A 19,437-nucleotide genomic window follows, 5' to 3' on the forward strand; every position below is an offset into this window, starting at 1 on the left:
TGAATTTCCTACTGTAGCTCGGAGCAGTTTGATCGTCTGAAGCCTTCTTCTCTCAACTCGTCAGAATCATTATCCGTCCAGCTTTGTTCCGTTGCTGGTGAGGAACTGCGTTCCTTTGGAGGAGGAGAGGTGCTCTGCTTTTTAGAGTTTCCCGTTTTTCTGCTCTGTTTTTTCCGCATCTTTGTGGTTTTATCTACTTTTGGTCTTTGATGATGGTGATGTACAGATGGGTTTTTGGTGTGGATGTCCTTTCTGTTTGTTAGTTTTCCTTCTAACAGACAGGACCCTCAGCTGCAGGTCTGTTGGAGTTTGCTAGAGTTCCACTCCAGACCCTGTTTGCCTGGGTATCAGCAGCTGTGTCTGCAGAACAGCGGATTTTCGTGAACCACGAATGCTGCTGCTGCTGTCTGATCGTTCCTCTGGAAGTTTTGTCTCAGAGGAGTACCTGGCTGTGTGAGGTGTCAGTCTGCCCCTACTGGGGGGTGCCTCCCAGTTAGGCTGCTTGGGGGTCAGGGGTCAGGGACCCACTTGAGGAGGCAGTCTGCCTGTTCTCAGATCTCCAGCTGCGTGCTGGGAGAACCACTGCTCTCTTCAAAGCTGTCAAACAGGGACATTTAAGTCTGCAGAGGTTACTGCTGTCTTTTTGTTTGTCTGTGCCCTGCCCCCAGATGTGGAGCCTGCAGAGGCAGGCAGGCCTCCTTGAGCTGTGGTGGGCACCACCCAGTTCGAGCTTCCCAGCTTCTTTGTTTACCTAAGCAAGCCTGGGCCATGGCGGGCGCCCCTCCCCCAGCCTCGCTGCCACCTTGCAGTTTGATCTCAGATTGCTGTGCTAGCAATCAGTGAGACTCCGTGGGCATAGGACCCTCCTAGCCATGTGTGGGATATAATCTCCTGGTGCGCCGTTTTTTAAGCCCGTCGGAAAAGAGCAGTATTGGGGTGGGCTTGACCCGATTTTCCAGGTGCCATCTGTCACCCCTTTCTTTGACTAGGAAAGGGAATTCCCTGACCCCTTGCACTTCCCCAGTGAGGCAATGTCTCGCCCTGCTTCGGCTCTCGCACGGTGCGCTGCACCAACTGTCCTGCGCCCATTGTCTGGCACTCCCTAGTGAGATGAACCCGGTACCTCAGATGGAAATGCAGAAATCACCTGTCTTCTGCGTCGCTCATGCTGGGAGCTGCAGACTGGAGCTGTTCCTATTCAGCCATCTTGGCTCCTCCCAAAAATAAGACATTTAATCATGTTGTACATAAACATATTTTGAAAGAGAAAAAAGAAGAAAATGTAACTCCCTGAAGAGAAAAGGTGAACCTAATTTAGTCACAGGATCTCTACATCAAAGTGATATAATCCTAGAATATTTGCCAAAAAGTTTTTTAAAAAATGTGTAAGGACACTGTGAAGAATTACAAATACAAAAAAGTCTCTGTTTAAAAAAACGAGATTATGGTGATAGATATGTTAATGGAAATGAGACCTGAAGATATGGATTTTGCTAAGTAGAAACAATAAATGATTTCTTACTGTACTGGAAGTTCACTTAGGAATTTTCTCCATGGTTTTGTTGTGGAATACAGTAGATACTTAGGACCTAACTGTTCTTGTAAACCAAAATATTTAATGCAGTGGGAGTAAACTAGTGATGGTACGTTTTCTTACAACTTAGTTAAACCAGTGCTCCCCATCTAGTTTACAAAGCTGAGGTTTAGCGTACTAGACACTGAAATAGACTTCTCCAAGAGTCATGTCAGTAACTTCACACTTTGACTTAAATATTGCTTTACACCTCAAACTTAACATGCTTTAAATTGAATTTACTGGCAAACAGTCTCTTTTTTTCCAGTTTTCTGTAGCTCAGTTATAGGTATCACTATTTAACTCACTTGAATACTTGGGACTCATTTAAATCCTCTTTCCTATTAGCCCTACATGAACATCAGTTCTAACTTCTTTCTATCAATATATTGTATGTAAATTAGCCAAAGTGGTTATTTTAAACATAAATTATTAACTCCACTGTTTAAAATCTTCCTTTTACATTTATAATTCAAAGTATGAGTATTCTCATACTTAAAGTATACCAGTCACTTTTTCATTGTTAGAGGGGGCAGTGGTTAATTACTTGCCTTTTTTTCCAGCATTTTTTTGGTCCTTATTGTTTGTTTGTTTGTTTGTTTTTTACTTCTGTTGGAAGCATTTTAAAATTTCTGTGCAGTAAAATTCCTTTTGCGGGGAGTACAGTTGTGTGAGTTTTAACACATGCATCATTTATTATAATTACCAGCTCTCCCAGGATACAGAACAATGCCAAAGCCCCAGTGAATACCTCATAGAGCCTTCTTTGCAGTCAGACTTTCTCCCCACCCATACACCCTGGCAACCATTGACCTGATCTCTGTTCTCACAGTTTTGCCTTTTCCAGAATGTCATTCAAATGTCTTCTTTCCGTTAGTCTACTGCATTTAAGATTCATCCAAGGTGCTTTTTTGTATCAATAGTCCATTTCATTTCATTGCTAAGTAGTATTTCATTATATGGATATATCACACTTTGTTTATCCATTCACCCATTGAGAGATATGGATTGTTACAGTTTTTGGTACTTATAAATAATGCTGCTGTGATCAACATACGTACAAGTTTTACACAAACATAAGTTTTCATTTCTCTAGCATAAATACCAGGAAGTAGGGTTGCTGGGTCACAGGGTGGATGTATATTCATCTTTATAATAACTGCCACTGTTTTTCAGAGTGACTGTACAGTTTTGTGCTGCGACCAGCAAAGCTCAGGGTTCCAGTTGTTGCACATTCTCACCAGTGCTTGGTCCTGTCAACATTTTTTATTTTAGCCATTCTGATAAATGTGTAGTGGTATCTTGTGGTAATTTTAACTTGCATTTCCTTAATGGCTAATGACGTTGAGTATCTTTTCATGTGCTTATTAGTTACACTTTCATTTTCTTTGGTGAAGTATTTTTCAAATCTTTTGCCTATTTTTGATTGCTTTTTAGTTTTGCTCTTTATTTTTGAATATTGAATGTTTTTTGTATATTCTGGATACAACTCTTTTGCCAGATGTGATTTGCAAATATTTTCCCTCAGTCTTTGAATTGTCTTTTCATTCTCTTAACAGTATCTTTTAGGGAGTGAAAAGTTTTAGTTTTTATAAAATTCAATTTAACGCATTTTTTTTAAAAACTTGATTATGCTTTTGATGTCATATCCAAGGACTCTCCCTAACTCAAGTTAACATAGATTTCTTTCTAGCAGTTTTATACAGTCAATGCACTACATAACATTTTGGTCTATGACAGACCACATATATGATGGTACTTATAAGATTATATTGCTGTATGTTTACTGTACCTTTTCTATGTTTAGATACACAAAAACCATTGTGTTATAATTACCTACAGTATTCAATACAGTAACATGCTATATAGGTTTGTACCCTAGTAACAATAGGCTATACCAATGGCTTTCATGTGTAGTAGGGTATACCATCAGTGTTTGTTTAAGCACCCTCTATGATGTTTGCACAGGGATGAAATTTGTCTAATGATGCATTTCTTAGAACATATCCCCATTAGTAAGTGACACGACTGTATTTTTACATTGTACCTTTAGATCTGTGATCCATTTCAGTTATTTTTTGTTTGCGTTGAGGTGCAATTCAATGCTGATTATTTCACATGTGGATATCCTGTTGTTACACCATGGTTTGTTATAAAAGACTAGCCTTTCCATTTTGAAATGCTTTTGCAACTTTGTCAAACATTCACCATAGGGTTCCAGTTCCAGGTAAGATTGTGTAAACACACATCTCTTTTTCTCTAAGTGAACTCAACCATGAAACCTGGACAAAATTCATGGGCAGCTATTTGGTATATGATATCAGCAGGCAGAGCAGAGAAGAACACCAGAATTCAAAGTACTGGTGAACCATCTGGAAGTTTGCCATTTTTCCCCTTTAGTGCCCCCTGACCTGAAGTCAATGCAATTTGAAACTTGGAAGTAACTACTATAGTTTGGACAGTGTAAAGTCCTCTAGTTCTGGCCCATGATGTGGAAAAGGGAACTCTTAAGCTCGGAGAGAATGAGGGAGACCTCCTTCCCATTTTTTCTCTTTTTCCTGAATTCATTCACCCATACCCCAGGCAGTCTGAAGCAGGAACATGGTCAGCAGCAAAATGGCTCACAGCGGGAAGTTGTAAGAACCACAATCCCAAGGGAAGGGAATATTCCTCTAATCATAGTGGAGCTCTGGCTACAGAGAGCCAAGATAAACCCTGTTGATTTCCTTCTTGTCTGTCCTTCCAGCTCAAAACATGGTACAATAGGAAAAGTGTGTAGTTTCTGACCACATGATGGAAAAGTAGAGCCCACAAATCCAGAAAGGACCTAGGAGATAATGGAGATAGAAAAGCCTTCCCATCAAATGTTATGGGGTGGGGGAAGGGGGAGGGCTAGCATTAGGAGATATGCCTAATGTAAATGATGAGTTAATGAGTGCAGCACACCAACATGGCACACGTATACATATGTAACAAACCTGCACATTGTGCACATTTACCCTAGAACTTAAAGTATAATAATAAAAAATAAATAAATATATATATATATATATATATATATATATATATATATATATATATATATATGGTGCTTTATAAACTTCTGGGATCTCCCCTGAGCTGCCTGTGTGCTGATCTGATCCTAATTAACATTATCATGCGAAATAATTGGAGAACTGAGCTCATAGGTAGAACTCTGCTTTGGGCCCGGACTGAATAGTGGGTAACCCTCCCACTGCACAGACTCAAGAAGCACTTCAAAAGCTTTGGATGCATTGTGACCATAGCCTCCAGATGGATAAAACAAAATATCTCTCTAGAGAATATCAACATTATCTATAAATAATACCTCAATCCCTTTGTAAAGTCAAGGTAGCGCAAGAGAGATGGATTAAAGGGTACAGTGGAGGCCGGGCATGGTGGCTCACACCTGTAATCCCAGCACTTTGGGTGGCTGAGGCAGGTGGATCACGAGGTCAGGAGTTCAAGACCAGCCTGGCCAAAATAGTGAAACCCCATCTCTACTAAAAATACAAAAATTAGTCAGGAGTGGTAACATGCGCCTATAATCCTAGCTACTTGGGAGGCTGAGGCAGAATTGCTTGAACCCAGGAGGCGGAGGTTGCAGTGAACTAAGATCATGCCATTGCACTCCAGCCTGGGCAACAAGAGCAAAACTCCATCTAAAAAAAAAAAAAAGGGGGGGAACAGGGCTCTAATGGAAGTAGTCATTCTTAAGTTTAATTACCAAGTCAAGGACTATCTCTCAATGTTTAGTGCTTTAAGAAAACTTTCATCAGGTACTAGATCTATTACCTATGCATATGGGAAAGGTGACATTTGATCCCTGCTTCGAATATAAAATAAATTCTAGGAGGAAAGGTAAAAACAATGAAACATCTAGAAGGTAATGTAGGAATTATTCTTCCTAACATTAGAATATAGAATGGATTCTTAAACAGGACACATAAAATACTATAACAAAATTAGACTACAAAAAAACCTAACACTTTTTCTTATCAAAAGACACCATTAACATTATGATGAGTCAAGTCACACAGTAGTACGAAATATTTGCAAACTGTATAAAAGCCAAAGGCCTTATATTCACACTATGTAACTCATATAAATCAATTAAGAATAGTCTGAAAACTCCTTTCTCCAAAAATGACAAGAGGCTGACATACACTTCACAAAAGAAGACATCCAAGTGTCCAACAAAATATGCAAGAGTGCTCAACTTAATTTTTATCTGGGAATTCAAATTAAAACCACAATGTAATACCATTATATACCTACTACAGTGGATAAAAAGAAAAAGACAAATAATACCAAATGTTGGAGAGGATGCAGAACTATTAATACTTTTAGTACACTAGAAATTGATGTAATGGCTTTGAAAACAAGTTGACATTATATTCTAAAGTTGAATTTACATATACTCCATGGCCCAACAATTCCATGTCATCAAAGTCATGTGAACCATATTTATAGAAGCATGTTTTACATGCCCCAAACTGGGAATAATCAAAATACCCAAAAATAATAGAATGGAAAAATATACTCATATAATGTGGAGCAATGGGAAAATAAAACGATTGCCAAAGGATCAAAATAGGTAACATGAACATAGTGTTGAATGATAGAGACAGAAACAAAAAAAAATGCTATAGTGTTATATTTGTAAAAAATTTAGCAATAGACAAGACTGAAGTATGGCATTAAAAATAAATGTGATAGTTCCTTTTGAGAAGGAGAGAATGAATTAAGTTCTGTTTCTTCAAGCTGGTGGTTTCAAGGATATATTGTCTTTGTGATAATTTATTGAGCTATATACTTAGGGTTTCTCTATTGTGTTATACATTAATGATTTAGGAAAGGTTTTCAAAATAATTAAAATTTTTGTCCTAACTATATGGTTTTAAAAGATGTGCTTCAAGAAACATTTAATGTAGGAAGAAACACTGTATACATTGTCCTTTGTCACTTTTTGTTGCAAGTTTGGAAGAATAAGGTATTATCCAAGTAGGCTACTTGTAACAGGACTTACCCAGGAAGATTTTCCTTATTAGATATTAGTCTTTCTAATATGCCATCAGATGAGGCTTGAGACTACTCCGTTTTCTGTAGAGTTTTAGGAAAAAATTTAAGAGTGACTAAAGATGCTCTGTAGCCTCAAAATCTGTTACAGAACCATGGCAGGGAGGTTAATTTAGGTACTGTTCTATAAATTTTTCATAAATGTATCTAGTAGATTTTATTCTTTCCCAGCCATTTAACTCCCTCCACGTGGCTGTGTAGCAAACCATCCAATTTAAATGGGATTTGTCTCTCACTAGCTTCATGATTGTGCCAATGCCATTTATTGCATCGTCAATGTTTGGTAAGGAGTGGGCATGTATAATGGTGTATTATACAAGCCTTGGAACTGCTGCGTTCGTTTTTGTTCCTAAGAATTAAACAAGCCTGAAAATAAAGTTGGTGTGTAGTTTTATGCATAGTCCAGAGAATCATAAGAAAATGTAGCTAGGACCCTGATCAGACCAAACCTGGAACTTTTCTTCCTTTGGACTTTGGGAAGTGTCTTAGTCTGCTTGGGCTGCCATAACAAAATAACACAGACTAAGTGGGTTAAACAATAGAAATGTATTATCTCCCAGTTCCAGAGGGTAGACAGTTCAAGATCAGGGTACCAGTTGTTGGTGTCTGGTAAAACCTGTCTTCCTGGCTCTGCAAATGGCTGCCTTCACACTGTGTACTCACATGGCCTTTCCTCCATGCATGCAGGAAGAGAGGGAGAGTATGCAAGTTCTTTGGTGTCTCTCCCTTAAGGACATTAATTATATCAGATCAGAATCCCATGTTTATTAACTTCATTTAAACCTAATTATGTCCTAAAGGCCCTGTCTCCAAATACAGCCACACTGGGGGTTAGGGCTTTAACATATGAATTTGAGAACACAATTCAATTCATACCAGAGAGTGTAAACTTCATGTAGATCTCTTTTTTATACCAGTTTGAGTTAGGTTTTCTGTTACTTGCATTTGAAATAATCTTAACTAATAGTGCTCCTAAGGTACAGTAACTCTTGCTTAACAACCCTCAGAAGTTTGACCAATTTATTCTATGAGTGTATTATTTACCACATTCAGCCACTGGGCTTTTGATTTTTCATCTTTTTCAAACTGATGAATTGAACATATAAGCAATTTTTTCTTTTTAATATTCATATTTTTATTGCATTTTAAGTTAGAAGTGTATTCTGTTAATATGTTAGTTTGTAAGAAAAAATCCTTTAAATATCATGAAGGTATAAAATTGAAAGATATTTTGTGGAATAACAGTTATTAGGAGGTAAATTTCTTCATTTCAACACAATTTCCCAGTTTCTAACATTTTTCAGTGAAATATAATAATATGCCCAAACCATCTTTTAAAATATGTACTTAAGACTTGACATTTATGATCAGTTAACCTCAAATTGCTATAAAATAGCGACAATATTATCTCTTTTTACAATTGGCCAACTAGATTACCACCAGAGGGTATTTATTTGTCACTAGCAACCTGCATTACAATGTAACCTTATAGCACACTATGTTACTTATATTGAATTCTTTTAATTTTCCCTAAATGAGATTACCTAATAAGTTCCATTTTTTTACATTAAGAATCCTTTCAAAATGACGATTTTATGAATAATAAAATCAAATTATTGAAATATCTCTCCCTAAATTTTTATGCTTCCCTTTTTTATTCCTGTAGCTGATGTACTTGCTTTTTAATGTTTGTTTTCTTTCTTTCTTTGTTCTTTTTACTCCCTATTTCCTTTGGGTGGATTGTACTGAGGGGTGTTGAACCTTTCAGATCTTTTGATATTATTATTGTACAGCATATTTTTTTTAAAAAGAAAGCCCAATTATTCCCCCATCAATATCTATATCATGGAGCATAAAAGCTTTTGCATAATGTGATAGGAAAAGAAGACCTGAAAGAAAGCAGTAGATACTTATTTTTCTCTGACAAATTTGCCACAATACCAAATTAAAACATACTAATGTTCAATGATACCCATTAAACCCTTTGATTTAAGAGATAGAGAAAAGCTAACTAGAATATACAAAACTACAAATATGTCACTTAACATAATAAAAGTTTACAATGCTTCTGTGTCACATCAAGTCCAGTGGGCAAAAAAGGAGCCAGTGGAAGGTGTAGTAGGCTGTTCTTGCAATGCTATAAAAAATATCTGAGTCTGGATAAATTATAAAGAAAAGAGGTTTAATTGGCTCACGGTTCTGCAGGCTTTACAGGAAGGATGGTGCTGGCATCTGCTCAACTTCTAGAGCAGCCTCAGGAAGTTTACAATCATGGTAGAAGGTGAAGGGGGGCCAGGCTTGTCACATGGCGAAAGCAGGAACAAGCAAGAGAGTTAGGGAAGGAGAAGTGCCACACATTTTTAAATGACCAGATCTTAGGAGAACTCACTCACTATTGTGAAGTCAGCATCAAGCCATGAAGGATCTTTTCCCCTGACCCGAATACCAGGCCCCACCTCCAACACTGGGATTACAATTCAACCTGAGATTTGAGTCGGGACAAATATCCAAACTATATCAGAAGGGATAGCATGGAATACGGGACACTGCTTCACATGGTCATTTAAGAAATTCGATGATGGAAATTCTGTCATTCTTCAGGTGTCCAAGATTGGCAATAAAGACAGAGACTCTCTAGTAGTCACCAAAGGAAGAATATAACTTTTTAACTATGCTGAATAAATATGACAAATATTTATTGTTTGTTTGTTTGTTTTGCTTTTTAGCAAAGCAAGTGTTCTTAAACTGTTTTTTGTTTGTATGTATATTTTTTAAGAGAACTGTCACTTTTGTTTGCAATGTAATTTATTAGAAATCAAGAACATTTATAAAGTATTACCCTATATAAGGATAATAATGCCAAATGAGACATTCAGTATTAGAAAAAATGATGTTATTCAAATCAATTTAAAAACCAATTTAGGGAGGCTGAGGCAGGAGAATGGCGTGAACCCGGGAGGCGGAGCTTGCACTGAGCCAAGATCACGCCACTGCACTCCAGCCTGGGTGACAGAGCAAGACTCCGTCTCAAAAAAAAAAAAAAAAAAAATCATTTATTTAGCAAAAATGTATTGACACCTACTATCTCCCAAGTAGTAACATATATTTTACTGGATTTTTGATATTTACTGGAGATTATGAGAATATTATTTTAAAAATATTTTCTTACACTGTTTATTGATTTTAGTAGCCAAGTTTCTACATCACGTTAGCTCTTTTACTGCTAACCTAATAGGAATTACCATAGAAAGCATCTGACACAAACCCTTAAAGTGTATAACTCCTTGTTTCAAGAAAGTGAAATTATGAAAATTGTATATTTTATGCTGTCCTTGTACATCATTACAAAAACGATACTCAGTTGAGTCATAAAGTTTAGATAAGAAAGAATTTAAGCTCCTCATGAGAAATTCAACTAGTATTCCCGTCTCAAACTGAATCTTTATTATGTAACTCTTAAGGAAGAGGAATGTTGTGAATTATTAATCATATAAAAATACATTTTGGTATTTAAGTTGTATCTACTGAATATAAGTAACTTTTCTATATACACTGTTATTTACTATGACAGATATTCTGAAAGAAACTGTTGACAGGATCTGGTACCTGGATGTAAGGGATGATATAATTGAAATGTAAATTGTTTTTAACATTTTAGCTGGAAAGTAATGGTGAAACAGAGAAGTCAGGGGAAAGGGAAGAACTTGCAATTTAATACTTTGAACCTTAGACAGTTTACTTCAACTCTCTGTGACTTAGCTTTCCCATGTTTTAAATGAACACATGACAGTATACTTGATCTATCACCTGTAATTTTAGGAATTAAAGAGATAATTCATGTAAAACACTCAGCATAGTGCTTGGTACATATTACTCAATAGATGTTAGTTGCTTTTCTAATCATGAACATTATTAATGGTTCAGCTTGGACATGGTAGGTTTGAGGTGATATTAATATTTGTATCACAATTCTTAAGGGTATGATGGTCTGACTGAAATTCAGAAAAATGAACCCTCAGATCATATCTAAAGTGTCCATTCTCAGTACCATATTTTAAGAGTTACATTGGCCAGGCGCGGTGGCTCACGCCTGTAATCCCAGCACTTTGGGAGGCTGAGGAGGGCAGATCATGAGGTCAGGAGATCGAGACCATCCTGGCCAACATGGTGTAACCCCGTCTCTACTAAAAATACAAAACAAATTAAGTGGGCATGGTGGCGCACATCTGTAGTCCCAGCTACTCAGGAGGCTGAGGCAGGAGAGTTGCTTGAACCCAGGAGGCAGAAGCTGCAGTGAGGCTGAGATCACCCCACTGCACTCCAGCCTGGGCAACAGAGTGAGACTCTGTCTCAAAAAAAAAAAAAGTTACACTATTATTCCAGGTATAACAAGAGAAGTATAACCACTATGATAATAATTCAGACTAGAGAAGGGTTCCTCAACCTTGGCAATATTAGCATTCTGGGCTGGGAAAATGCTGTTGGAAGGGTGACCTATATATTGTATGATATTTAAGTAACATCCCACTAGATGCCTGTCAAGTGGTGAAACCCAAAAATGTCTCTAGATACACTGCCAGATATCGCCTGGAGAACAAAAACATTCCTGGTTGAGAAACACTGTACTTGAGGCAATCCTGCATACAAGAAAACCTGTATATTCTTTAAATATATAAAGAAGTTTTAGCATACAGCAGACTGATTTTGTTTAACCTAGAAGGCAGACACAGCACTGGTTGATAAAAGTTAGAATATTGGCCAGGTGTGGTGGCTCACGCCTATAATTTCAGCACTTTGGAAGGCCGAGGCCGGCAGATCACCTGAGGTCATGAGTTCGAGGCCAGCCTGGCCAACATGGTGAAACCCCATCTCTACTAAAAATACAAAAAAATTAGCCGAGGTGGTGGCGTGCACCTGTAATCCTAGCTACTCAGGAGGCCAAGGTGGGAGAATTGCTGAAATCTGGGAGGCAGGGGTTGCAGTGAGCCAAGATTGTGCCACTACACTTCAGCCTGCGTGACAGAATGAGACTCCATCTCAAAAAAAAAAAAAATATATATATATATATATATTTTTTTTTTTTCAAAATTTGAATTAACTAGAAATAGAATGCACTAAATTGTCAGTCAGCAACTCCTCAGCTACAATGAGTATTTAATTAGGTGCTGGATCACTATCAGAGCTGTACTGGGAATTTCCTTCCTGGGAGGGACTTGAAACTAAGAAATCTTTTATATCCCTTTCAAGGATAAGATGCTCTCATTTTGACAGGTGTAAAGATGCAGATTTGTAAATCATTTAAATCGAGGTCATAGTTGAAATCAGGAAAATAACTGAGCTTTCTCTTTGAGGGCAAGAGAAAAGAAGAGCACAATTGCATGAAGTGAATTTTAAGGAATGTCCATAATTTAAAAGAGGGAATTTGGAATGTAACCTATATTCATTTAACCTATATTAGGTTAGGAAGTATTAAGGAAAACAAAACAAAACAAAAGAAAATGAAAGAAAGTATTCAGGAGAGTTTTAAAGAATGAATGATTGGTATTGTCAACTGAGAAGTTAAATTCTGATAATAGAGAAAGCACCAGTTTATACATTTCTAGAAAATCACGGTGACTTTCTGTTGAAAGCAAATTCTGAGAAAAGTGTCCCCTAAAATATTGAATATTACATAAAGAGTGCTATGTTAAAAAATCACTTGTATGGTTGGAAAGGTTAGTATCACTGACTTTTTAAAAAATAGATTTCCTTTGATTCTGGAGGCGGGATTAGAGAATGGATATGGAAACAGAGTGATTATGGGATGGATAGTGGGCACACTTAGAGCTGCCAGCATATGGAAAGGAAAAAAGTTTGAGGCTTAAGTAGCTGGATTTGTATTTTGGTACTACGACTTAGTCCGTGTGGGACTATAAGCAATTAACTTCAAAATCTCTGAGGACTGGATTCCTCTTTTCTCAAATAAGAATAGTATATACTATCTTGAAGGATTTCTAAGACTAAATCCAATCATCGATGTGACGTACTAGCACAGCATCTGGAATGTGTGCAGCACTCAATGGATAGATGTTAAAATTGACATTGTTGTTATCGTTGTCATTGAAGGATATTCTAAGGTCTTCTGCTTCAAATGAGGCATAGGCAAGGAGAAAAAATATATTGAAGACTTGACAACAGTGGAAGGTGTCAAAAATTGCCACTGCTTATGAGTGACTTCAGTGATGAACACAATGATTAAGGATGAGAACCAGGTTTTTCTTGTAATGTCCAGTGACCAGTGAATTTGTAGTGTCCCAGGTCTGTTCACTTCTGGGTCTTCTCATAGCATAATCTATGACCACAGAGCAAAGAAAGGGAAAATAAACAGTGATACAGGGTTGAGATTGATTAATGAGATTCATGTAAATCTCTGTCATTTTGAGATTTGTCAGACTTGAGTTACTTCTAACAAAGTACCCTGCATTATCATAGTTTATTGCATATAGTACCTAATATATTAGACCACATGTATGAACGTTGTAACTGACTTATTTCTTAAAGTAAACATTAGCATATGCCAGGGTTTCTCAGCCTCGGTACTACTGACATTTTGTATTGCTGATCCTTTGCTGTTGGGGACAGTCTTGTGCATTGTAGAATTCTTGCAACACCCCTGCACTCCTCTCCCAGTTCTGACAAACAAAAATGTCTCCAGACATTGCCAAATGATTGCCAAAAGGGTTGGGAACCAAAGGTTATTTTGGTTATTTAATATGTTCATACATAAAGGTTATTTAATATGTTCATATATAATATGTTAAGATGTAATTTAATATGTTCATATATAAAGGTTATTTAATATGTTCATATATAAAATAGTGATAAAAATAATATAAATGTACATGTGTGACGTTTGGATTTATAAAATTTCCGTATTTTATGACTCATAATAGCAATTCTAAATAGATTTTGGTTGTGATTTCTGTTGCTTCATAAGACCAATGTAATTATAAATTTACATTCCTTCTGACAGAGAAAATTCTAAATATTGACCATAATCTATAGCAAGAAATATAAATATTTTTTCTACCTGTACATTTTGGTTTTGAGAGAACATTTTAAGCATTGGAAATTTATCATATTTTTGATTGTTTACCTAGACAAAGTTATTACTTATATATATATATGTATTTGAGTCTTTCATGTACTGTTTTTTATTACATAGTTCAAATAAGTTTTGAGCAAAAATTATTTGTGTTTTATTTTCCAGTTGTTTCCTATCCTTATTGCTGGTGGCTGCTGTGGTATGGAAGATCAAACAAACTTGTTGGGCTTCTCGACGGAGAGAGGTATCAGTAATATTATTTAATCTTTTGTTTAAAGATTTAAGCAAATATATGAATATTGTCTCTTAATTACCATGCTCTCTTGGAATGCAGAATTTCAAATCATTTTTACATACTAATATTCAAAAATCACTCTAGTATTTTTTAAGCTGTAGAGCAAACTTTATCACTGTAATTTTAAGTTAGTATTTGTAAAAGCATTGGTTTGTTGCAAACAGTTTCTAAAAATGGTATTGGAATTTATAGTGAATACAATTATTATGTTTAAATAATTTTGTAATATATTTAACTTAGGCATTTAGTTATGCTATAAAGACATACTTTATTTTTCATAAGTGTCTGTTGAAATTTAAAATTCTGAGTGATAAATATTTATTTTTGGTTTTTGAAAAATATTTTATCTCCTAGAAATTTATTATAACATTCTTTTTTTGGGAATCAAATCTTTTCCATTTTTTGATTATCTAATAATCCAACTCTGTTTAAAGAGCACATCCATTGGATAAATTTCTGTATTAGAATTAATTATTTTTCTCATAATCCTAAAATTGATGAAAACAATAATATTCTTACAAAATAACAACTGATTATATAAATTGTGTAATTCGTTAATCGAAAGGAACGAAGAAACAAAATCATCTGAGGAGCAAAAGTATGCAGTAGATTTATTGTTCATACCTCATTTATTCAAAAAGCTAGTTTCTGTTTTTATCAGTATTCTTTTATTATAATGTATTCTATTGTATTAATCTTAATATTTTGCTATTGCATTTCTCCATATATTTCTATATGGATGGTTTTTGTAACAATATAAAACAACAGTATAATTGCTTACCTTCTTTTTTTCACATAAAAAATATAATATTTAAAGACATGTAAAAATAATCCAGAGTGTTCTAAGCTATAGAATTAGTGAGTGATATGGGTTCTTCTTAGTCTATTTTTAAGTACCCATCAAAGATCAGTACTATCTATAATATATTTGCAAACTGGAGTCCCTCCCTGCCTTCAAATAAATCATTCATCTTAATACTCTCTGCCTCTCTGATTTTCTGTTTATGGCCAGTGCAACATCAGTGAGGGTTTACTTGGAATGACTGTATGTTAAAAAGTAATCCCATGGAAAAAGAGCTTATTAAATATAAATATATAACTATTAGGCAGGAAGTGGAATTCTCTGCAGAGGTAAACAATCTTCTAGACATGTTAGATGATCTATTACAGTAAAATTATAGATTCAGGAAGGAAAAATCATAATTGTAGGCAGGTAGTGTGAAGGCCTTCCTTCCATAATGGAATAGGGCAAGTAACAATTTATGTCCTTAATCATTAGAAGAGAAGGCTGAATCAATCAGGGAGCCTCTGTTCCCATTGCATCCTGAGGAGCACTATTTAAATATCTGATCTCTAAAATTTATAAAATGCATCTATGTAAATATAGCATTGTGAAAATATCAATTTGTAAGTAAGAAATATCTGCCATTAACTGGCAGCTGAATGTAAGTAAGTTGTCTAGTTAAATTTCCTTACCTCTTAAAAGAAGGATTTGTACCCTAGAGCTAATTCTCAGTTGTGGTCTAGTCTTTTGAGCCCTATAAATGTTTACATGTAGTAGCTAAAGTTTAGAAATGATATTTAATATTTGTTAAAACTAATATGAATAGTTTAGCTATAAAACTTTCATACTTCTCAAAATGACAGATTGATTTTGGCTAATATTGTATTATCTCAGTGTAGTAATGCTGTTTATTACATACTAATCAGGTGCTTTGGCAAGTTGATACTACTTTAATTTTTAAAATATAGATATAAATTTATCTTTTGGAAGTCAAAATCTTTCAATATATGTGATAGATGTGGAAAGGATAAAAGAAAAATAGTAGAGGGGAGCTAGATTAGGATCACTTTCCAGTTTTTATCTGTATTATTAATATTACTGTGTTCTCTGGAAATTCCTTTAATATAATGCCCTTCTTTCCAAAACTTATCCAGGTAGTGCTTCTTTCTATTAAAGTGTATAATAGTGTTTGCATTTAATTTGCTACTGCTTCCGAAAAAGAAAATGTATCTTGAGGGTTTATGTTATGCTATAGCATTACATGTTAAAACATATTTTGAGGAATTTTCTGAAATTTAATTTTACTAAATTCCTTTAAATGTAAAATTCTAAATGTTATAGAAACTATTCATATATTGATGTCCAAAGTAAAGATGACATTGTCTTTGATGATTATTAAAGATCTGCGATTAGCAAGTAATTTTAATATTACAATTGTCCCCCCTTATCCATAGTTTCAGTTAGTCACAGACAATTGCAGTCCAAAACTATTAAGATATTTTGAGAGAAAGAAATGGTGGGGGAGGTGGGAAGTGACAGAGAGAGAGAGACCACATTCACATAAATTTTAGGACAGCATATTATAATTGTTCTATTTCATTATTATTGTGGTTAATCTCTTGCTGTACCTAATTTATAAATTAAAATTTATCATTGGTATGTATGTATAGGGAAAAACATAGTATATATAGGGCTTAGTAGTATCCACAGTTTTAGGCATCCCCTGGATGTGTTGAAACATATTTAAGGGGGAACTACTGTGTTAAGAAATTGTTTTTCATTTTGGTCTTAAGAGCCCTGGAGATTTTTAACCATACTAGTTGTAGTTATGTGATAATTCCATTTATAGACTTTATGTGAATGGAGGTAAAAATGTGTTTATATCTAATCCTCTCTTTATTCAGTTTTAAATATTAGATTAACTGTAATATTTCCCAAAGGAAAAGAACCCACTATTATTTCTTTACGTGAATGTTACTGTCTCTTCAAAACATTGAAGAAATTATTGTAAAGCTCAGAGGACACCTTTGATTAGTAAAATGACAGTTTATCTGTTACAGTAAATGAAAGTTACTTAAAGGATTCTTCTTAGAAATTATCTAGTTTTATTTCAGCAGTTATACTAGTTGCTTTTCTAAATGTAATGAAAGTTTAAAATGAAAATAATCTTTGGAAATGTTTTAATATATTGTGTTCATTCAACTAGATGTGTTACTTTTTAAACCAAAGTTTTGTTTTCTCATAAACATAGATATACATTTTGTGGCATAATTTTAAATTCAGAGGATAGTTAGTCATGTTATGACTTTTGAATAACACCCCTGAGAATTCAGGGCCTCTTAAACACACATTAAAAAAATGAAACTACACACAAAAGGCTTCAATTTTGATATGACCCCTTCATACACTAACCCCAAACAAATTTCTATGGTGTTAAAAAGATGAAAACTTTCTTTTGGGATGCGCTAATGAATGGAAACAATAAGTGTATATTGATAAGTGGAAATATTTACACTAGAAAGATGAATTCATTTATATAGCTTGTCCTTTTTACAGCGGTATTAAAAACATTTAGCTTCAATGGCACATTCGGTTATAGTCATCACATTACTGAAATATTTGTCAGGAGCAAGTATATGTAAAAAGGAGTCTATTGAGCTATTTTTATGCTTGATAATCTTCATTCTTAATCTGAAATTTGAATTTTAATAGGTATCATAAGGCAGAAAAATATGAAGATATTATAATTGTTCCCTGCAATGAAGATATTTGATCATATATTTGGCTATCATGTGAAAATATGATGCATATTTTAATAGTTACAAGAAGTTAATTTTTTTCTATTTTGAGTTGTTTAAATGTAGCATGTCTCTGTGAAACTTTAACTGCAAAATCTGTAGAATAATAGATCCATAGGAAAAGGAAGGGTTATTTTTACAGTAACTTCATATTACTAGTGAGTCTGAGTATTTGAATAATCACTACATTTCATGTGATAGCAATTTTTCCATTTTTAATTCTTGTAAATTTACAGTTTTTTTAAGTTTAAAAATATTTTAATGTAGAACTTTGCCACACTACTTTTTAATATTTCTCACATATTACACTTCTCTTCTGCTTCAAAATGAATACAGGAAATTTTGGAGGATAAGACATGCCCAATGAGGGATTGAATTTATGTTCATAATACCCTATCTCCCTGCATATTTTGTAATCATGAAGAATAAAACTTAGATTTGCATTTTTTATTATCACCCTGAAATTTGAGTTAAAAATAATAAACTAATACCCACAAGTAGAGTTTTAGTAGCTTTGAGTAACAAACTAGTTTTCCAGAGGCAAATACATTAGTTCTTTCCTTCTATACCTGTTTTACTGGTACAAATCCAGACAAAAGTAATAATATTAAACTGTACTTTAATAATGACATTTTATGGTATATAAACCAATTAGTTATAAAATATTCTGTGACGCAGTGATAAATAGATTCTCATCTAAGTAATATTAATGCAATGTAGCAGTGTTTTATGAATTGAACTACTCTTTTCTCCTTAGACACTAAATATATTTACAGAAAGAGGATTGGGCACAGAATAAAAACATTAAGGAAAAAGTGAAAGTGTTATTTTAGGTGGATAAATTCAAATTAACTGATAAGGTACTGCCTGCAACCTTTTGTAGAATTTCATAGCACTTCAAAGTTCTGTATTTTGTAAATGTTTAAACATTTTAACATATAGATAAAGCTTTCCATTGAACACATGCTTTTTAAAACTCGTTAGTAAATATTTCACTCAAATAAATGTCTTTGCAGTTAATGGCCACAATGTCAACTTACTGTTGCTTGTCATTTGCTTTTTATTGAATTGCAAACTAAAATGATTATTATTGTATTAATTTTCTTCCTTTATCCTATGAGACTAGAAATTACAGGTCTTCCGCATGCCTATTGCATTATCATACTTTCAAAATGTTAACATAAATTTACTTTAAAATAACTTGAGAAGTCAAATATGTATGCAGTTAAGATTTGAAAAATAACTGATACTTGCCTTGTAAACCTGTTTCCAAAGACTTCATGGTAAATATAGTGCTTTCATTTTGCTCAGTTCAACAAAGGTGTATCAATTTCTCGCTATATTATAGACAAATTGATAAATACTGAGGATATAAAGAAAAAGATATAGGCCCCATTATTGGGGAATTTGTAGTTTTAAAACATTTCAATAAGGCAGACAGACACACACACACACGTGCAGAATTCTTAGGGGAGCACCTGGATTTACTTTATTGTGATGTCATGCATGGGGAGATAGAATATATCGAAAAGTTTTCTGGAAGTCAGATTAGTAATGGAAGTAAATGTGAACTGTTTCATAATTATACACAGGACTAATTTCAAAAAAACCCCTAAACAAAAAAACTTTGGGCACTGTTTTTACTGTATATACAATATAACAAATTTGTCTAAAATCACTTTTTCTTTATTATATGCTATTATCTTTATATTTAGACCCAGTTACTTAGACTAAAACATTGTATTGATTTATTCTAAAAAATGTAGTCTCACTAACCACAAAATCTTATCTGTATTATATATT

At 34.4% G+C, this 19,437-nt stretch overlaps 1 protein-coding gene across 4 annotated transcripts in view; it reads left to right on the top strand.

The window, feature by feature from the left end:
- The window catches only part of ATRNL1 (attractin like 1), an 853,221-nt gene that overhangs the window by 438,722 nt on the left and 395,062 nt on the right, over nucleotides 1-19,437 (top strand). For all 4 annotated transcript variants that reach the window (XM_019035499.4, XM_055353888.2, XM_055353889.2 and 1 more), the window contains one exon: nucleotides 13,923-14,001. In XM_019035499.4, the coding sequence (XP_018891044.1) occupies nucleotides 13,923-14,001 (79 nt within the window). The remainder of the gene's footprint in view (nucleotides 1-13,922; nucleotides 14,002-19,437) is intronic.

The sequence above is a fragment of the Gorilla gorilla genome, chromosome 8, assembly GCF_029281585.2.
Source record: "Gorilla gorilla gorilla isolate KB3781 chromosome 8, NHGRI_mGorGor1-v2.1_pri, whole genome shotgun sequence".
NCBI classification, from domain to species: Eukaryota; Metazoa; Chordata; class Mammalia; order Primates; family Hominidae; genus Gorilla; species Gorilla gorilla.